Source organism: Notamacropus eugenii, chromosome 5 (genome assembly GCF_028372415.1).
Source record: "Notamacropus eugenii isolate mMacEug1 chromosome 5, mMacEug1.pri_v2, whole genome shotgun sequence".
NCBI lineage: Eukaryota > Metazoa > Chordata > Mammalia > Diprotodontia > Macropodidae > Notamacropus > Notamacropus eugenii.
The window spans coordinates 425,770,200-425,776,199 of record NC_092876.1 but is presented as its reverse complement, the minus strand read 5'-3'; the positions used below and the strand labels follow the sequence as shown (position 1 = coordinate 425,776,199).

At 38.2% G+C, this 6,000-nt stretch overlaps 1 protein-coding gene across 4 annotated transcripts in view; it reads right to left on the bottom strand.

The window, feature by feature from the left end:
• Window positions 1-2,391: 2,391 nt before the first annotated feature.
• GART (phosphoribosylglycinamide formyltransferase, phosphoribosylglycinamide synthetase, phosphoribosylaminoimidazole synthetase) overlaps window positions 2,392-6,000 on the bottom strand; it is a 44,266-nt gene continuing 40,657 nt past the window's right edge. For all 4 annotated transcript variants that reach the window (XM_072616856.1, XM_072616859.1, XM_072616857.1 and 1 more), the window contains exons 21-22: window positions 3,458-3,573; window positions 2,392-3,354 (exon numbers count right to left, since the gene is read on the bottom strand). In XM_072616856.1, the coding sequence (XP_072472957.1) occupies window positions 3,163-3,354; window positions 3,458-3,573 (308 nt within the window). In that variant the 3' untranslated portion in view covers window positions 2,392-3,162. The remainder of the gene's footprint in view (window positions 3,355-3,457; window positions 3,574-6,000) is intronic.

The window sequence follows — 6,000 nt, the reverse complement described above, 5'->3', positions numbered from 1 at the left end:
ATAATCTTGAGACCCCAGGGCTTGGAGTGTTCAGGTCTGAGTGCTGCCAAGCTACATAGGTTATTGCCATTTCCCCAGGGCTTCCAAGGTGTCCATTTGGGGGCCTTCTGAAGGGAGCCATCTGCTCTTGCTGCATCCAGACTCAAACCCTTGCAGTATACCATGGCTCTGGTTATACTAAGTCTACCAGCTTAGTCAACTAGGCTGACACTGTCTTTGTTGGTGACTCCCTTTCTTATTAGTTATGGGCTTTTGGCTGACTTTCTGTGCAGTTCTGGGGTGGAGGAAATCACCGCAGTTTCTCATTACATTTCTTGATTATTTTATCTGTTATGTATTTCAAGCTTTTTTGTAGAAGTAGGTATCTGAAAGCTGGGTGGTCTGCCTCTTGTTTAGATGGTCATCTTGGCCAGTCTGCAAAATTTTTATGTCTTATTAAAAAAAAAATCCCCAAACCCACAAATAAAATATTTTTAAACTCAAGCTACATTCTGGGGGATCTCTGCATGTACTGAAAATGTTTTGTTCTATCCAATTATCACACTCTTGCCTTTTGGTGTAACAAATTAGGAAAAGATCATTATCAACAATAATTTGAGCTCACATACCTGATTCCTTTTCCAGCTTTGTTGTTCAGTCACATTCTATGGAATGAGAATAAGTTTTCCTTTGGTTTAAATTGAGAACTACTCAGTTAGTGGACTCCAAGCATGCAATAGTTTAAATGTTCTGTAGGTTGTACACAGAAAAATACTGTAACAGACTCACAAGGTCTTGCCCTGAGAGTTATGAACTTTCCCAAAAATCACTGTTGCCTTAGGTAGGAGTAGATAGTAATCTTTTAATTTCAGGTAGTACAAAAGTCCACAAATAGAGTCCCACAGAAGTCTTAGCAGAGGTTCTCAAAGTGGGTGATATAGCCCACTAAGGGGTACTGAATGATGGTTGGGGATAGGGTGGGTGGGTGGTACCCTTTGGTACAACTGGGGGGTGTTGAATAAAAATAAGGGGGCAGTGGAAGCACAAGAAAATTTTGAAAAATCATTCATACATATTTCATCTGTTTTGTAACAGTTAAAGTCATAGTGATTACATTATTTTCCAAATAAACACACAAAATGCAAGTTATAACCAGTCAGTGATCCAGTCTGCTTACAGGTCTTAACAAGCAAGTGCTGGCAGGCCAGCATGTGGCACATTGTGGGAATGTCCAGCATGCATGGGCTAGAATATGTGCATGTAATGACTTGTTTACAACATATATGTTACATGATGCAGTATTGCATCATCAAAATCTCAATGCTGGAAAAACCCCACAAATTTACCATAAATTATTAAATTTAATATTTAATTAAAATTAAAAACAACCATTTATTATCCAATTATTTAAAAAATTGTTTTTTGGAAATGATGCAAATTAAAAAATAAAACTGTTAAAGATTGGGGGGGGCACTGAGTAATATTTTTTTTTTTGAAAAGGGGGCAGTAGGTCAAATAAATTTAGGAACTTCTGTTCTAAACTATTAAGCTTGGAAGCTAGCTTTTTAATAGCCTAGAACTGCACTGAGACTTTCGGGAGATATTATACACACACATAGGTCTGTGTAGTGCATGTGCACAAGTGTACGTGTATAAAGCTGGCACAGTGCATAGAGAGCGGGACTTGAGTCAGGAAGACACGAGTTTAGTGCCTTATACACAAACACACCTAGTATGACCCTGGTTAAGTCACTTAACCTCTCTTAGTCTGTTTTCTTATCTGTAAAAAGAATAAAAGCACCTAGGTAACAAAATGTAATGCACTTGGTAAACTTTAAAGCTCTGAAAAAATGCTGTTTATAGGAGTCAAAACCTGGGTTTGGTCTGGAGAAGACAATTTACTGGTTTTACAGTCTTTTGGATAATTATGATGTCAAAATAGATGTCAGAAAGTTGTATGCTACTGTTTAGTGGGACACAAGAAGCTTAAAGTTTCCTTCTGAAACTGGGAGTTACCTAAGAATGATTATAACCTCCAAAATAAAGAATAAAGAGGGAGAAGTTAATGAGGCAGAAATTTAAAGCAGTACACATACAGTTTGAGGAAGAACTGCAATTTAAATGAACACATTAACCTGTCTAGTTTGCTGAATAAAGGAAATATTTAAAGAATGACAAGTGATAAAGCTTAGAGGGACAGAAGATGAAAGACAAAGAAGTAAGGGGCCATGGTAAAGTCCTGTTTGATGGAGGAATTTTGACACTTTGTCTCACCAGGAATGAAAAGACAACCCCCTAGTTAAAGCTTGGACAATCATGAGAGATGTAAGACAGGGTTATTTATATATTTAAGTTTAAATATATTTAAGTATTAGGTGGAAAGAAGGCAGGTTTCTCAGCAACACACTAGTCTTTATGATATAGTAATATTTTACTTTTTATTGTTTTCATTTTCTTTTTAAATATTTTTATTAATGTTGTTAAATATTTCCCCATCACATGTAATAAAATTTTTTTTTTAACAATCATTAAAAAATTTTGAGTTACAAATTTTCTCTTTCCCTTGAGGAGGCAAGCAATTTGATTTCAATTATACATATGAAGTACTGCAAAACATTTCTCTATTAGCCATCTTGCAAAAGAAAATAGACTAAAAACCAAGAAAAACAGAAAAGTAAAAAAAGTATGCTTCAACTTTAGTCTCCACTAGTTCTTTCTCTGGAAGTGGACACCATTTTTCATCCTGTATACTTCAGAATTGTCTTAGATCAGAATGTTTAAGTCATTCATACCTGTACAATATTGTTGTTACTATGGACAGTGTTCTCCTGGCTTTTGCTCACTTCACTTTACATCAGTCCATATTATAAATCTTCCCAGGATTTTCTGAAACCATCCTGCTCTTACAGCACAACTTGTTCAGCTATTCCCCAGTGGATGGGTATCCCCTCAATTTCCAATTCTTTGTCACCACAAAAAGAGCTGCTATTAATATTTTTGTACATATAGGTGATAATTAATCTTACGAGGAAGTCTGTTAGTAAGGAAGAGTTTTTTTTTTAAACAAACAGGGGTCTAATGGTTGTTCCTCTGTTAGCTAGTATTTTGCATACATGACAGATAATACAAATGACCACACTTGACAGATAAATACAAATTCTTTCACCCTAAATTTATGGTGTTTTATTCCTCTTTACTCCAGCAAATCTTTCCATTTTCTCCAAGTTTTACTGCACCACTAGCCACCATCTGTAAAGCAGCAGGAAATGCTTTATGCTCTGCTATTTTTACTCTTTCTGATAAAGTTGCAACAGTGTCACCTCTCATTACCGGGACAGCCTCTTGAACAATAATTTGTCCAGAATCCACTTGTTCCTGCAAAAAGAAAAAATGCTTTCAATATATCCAAAGCTAACTTAGCCAATACATATTATCTACAGAAGCTTAAAGGAGTTCATTTTTTAGAAAAGAGACTTACAGCCACAAAGTGTACTGTACAGCCAGTGATTCTCACTCCAGCTTCAAGAACCTGCTCATGGGCATTCGAACCCTTAAAAGAAGGGAGCAATGATGGGTGGATGTTGAGTATTTTACCTAGAAATTAAAAGAAGACAAAAAACTGTGGTTAGAATTTAGACCTCCTATGCTCCCACACTGTACTACTGTCAGATCAGGTGTAGGATGATTTTATATTAGTTACATCTTTTGCTAAGGACCTATTTAATACATATTATAACTTGAGTATTGTACAGATCTAATGTTAATAGTGCTATAGCTTTGAGTCACCGAACAAATTCCAACAATCAAGGAACTTGTACTCCTATAGAGGAGGAACTGCAACATGTAAACAAGTGTTTATTACACACACCCACACTCTCTTTCTATTTGAGGAGAGAAATAAGACTGGGAATTCAGAAGAGGCTCCCCACATGAGGCTACAAAAGAGCTGATCCTTGAAGGATGCTAGGTATTTTAAGAGGAAGAGGGGGAACAGAAAATAAGCATTTACCAAGTATGTGTCAGGTATTATACTAAGTACTTTTCAAATATTATTTCATTCAATCCTCACAAAAATCTTGCGAGGTAGATACTATTATTATCCTCATTTTACAGGAAACTGAAGAATACAGAGATTAAGTGACTTATCCAGGGTCACACAGCTAGTATGTACCTGAGGCTCCATATGAAGTCTGCCTGACTTCAAGAGCAGAGCTCTATCCACTGCCCCCCCTAGCTACCTAGGTGGGCAGAGATGAGAGCCTGTGTAAAGATATGGAAGTGTTGGGTAGGTGGGTGGATGAACTGCCGAGTTCAAGGAATGGTAAGTAGGCCAGTTTGGCTGTAACATTGAGTACATGATGGGACAATATGAAATAAGCCTAGAAATGTAGATTTACATAGAGTAAGACTATAAATTTCAAGCTGTGGAGTTTATAATTTATCCTAGGGCAAGAGGAAAACTACAGGAGATTCTTGAACAGTCGAATAACATGGGTGAAACATCCTTTAAGAATATTATTTTGGCATCAGGGTGGAAGATGGTTTGGCAAGCGGAGAGACTAGGAGCAAGAATATGGATTGGGAAGCTAAGGGGTGATGCGAGCCTGGATTTAGAGGGGTGTGCTAAGAATGGAAGAAATGCAAAAGAGGTTATGGCAGTACAAGTGGCAAGACTTGACAAATGATTAGATATGAGAAGGGGAAGTCCAGGATGACTGAGTGATTGGGACAGTAGGGATGAGGGGAGGGGTTTCAACAAAAATAGGGAAGTTTGAAGGAAGATGAAAAGTTGTAGGTTCAAAGATATTTACTTCTATTTGGAACACAATAATTTTGAGATGTTTAAGGGATATTTAGTAGGAGATATTCAAGCAAGTATTACTGTGGGCCTAGAGCTTGAGAGAGAGAATAGGGCTGGACATGCAGATTTAGGAGTCCCTGCAAAGAGGACAATTAAAAGAAATGAGGAGATGAAGAGAGAATTTAGTGAGGTGGTGGGGGGAAGGATATAGATAAAGATCCAGCATGGGTTAACTTTACGAGTAGTTATATAGAAGAAAACACTATCAAAAACTGCAGAGGTCAAGAAGGGCAAGAGTTGACATCACACTTAGCAATTAAGAGATAACGTGTGACTTTGGATGGAGCAGTTTTAATTGAGTGATGAGGCTGAAAACCAGACTGAGAATTGATTGGCAGGCTTTTTCTGGGAGGTTACTTATAAAAGAGCTCTAGGATGACTGCTTCATGGAATGGCAGGTCCATGTGATTTTAAAGGATGGAAAGACCCAGGCATGTTTGTTTGCAGCAGGAATTGGCAAACAAGGAGATAGTTGCGATTGGAGATGGGAAGATAATCAAAAAGCAAGCACTGAGAGAATGCACAAGGAGTGGCATTTACCACACTGACAAGAAAGGTCATCTTTCTGCTCCAGCCTGGAACAAAGAAAAGGATGGGGACGGGGAGAGGGGCAACCCCAAGATGGATCTCTTCACTTTTCCTTGGAAAAGTAAGAGGTGAGGTCCTCTGCTGTGGCTGCGTAGCACAGGAGGTTTGTGTAGCAATAAGATTTAGAACTAGCACCATGGGAAGGAGAATAGAAAGCCAACTAGGGAAAAGGGAGAATTACCATTCAGCATTTACAGCCCCACTGTGAAGAGGTAATACAAACCTAATGTAGTAGACAACCCAGTTGGGAGTTAGGTGATTTCTTTCAACAGTGCAGGGTATATATAGGAGATAAATTGTGGGTGACAAGGAATTCAAGAAAGCAGACAATATAGGAAAACTGGTTAACTATAGGGTCAAGGTTTCAAAGGGAGGAAGTAAGGCCAGGCCTGCATACCATATGGTCCATGGGCGGTATGCTGTGCAGGCTGGCTTTACATCCATTTTTAGGAGGGCCATTTGAAATCCTTTGGTGAGCTGCACGTTGTATAGGCCTGGACTAGGAGGAGGGATACAACGAAGAAAGGTTGCAATGAGGATAAAGAATTGGTTTAGAAGGAGAAACCTTGAAT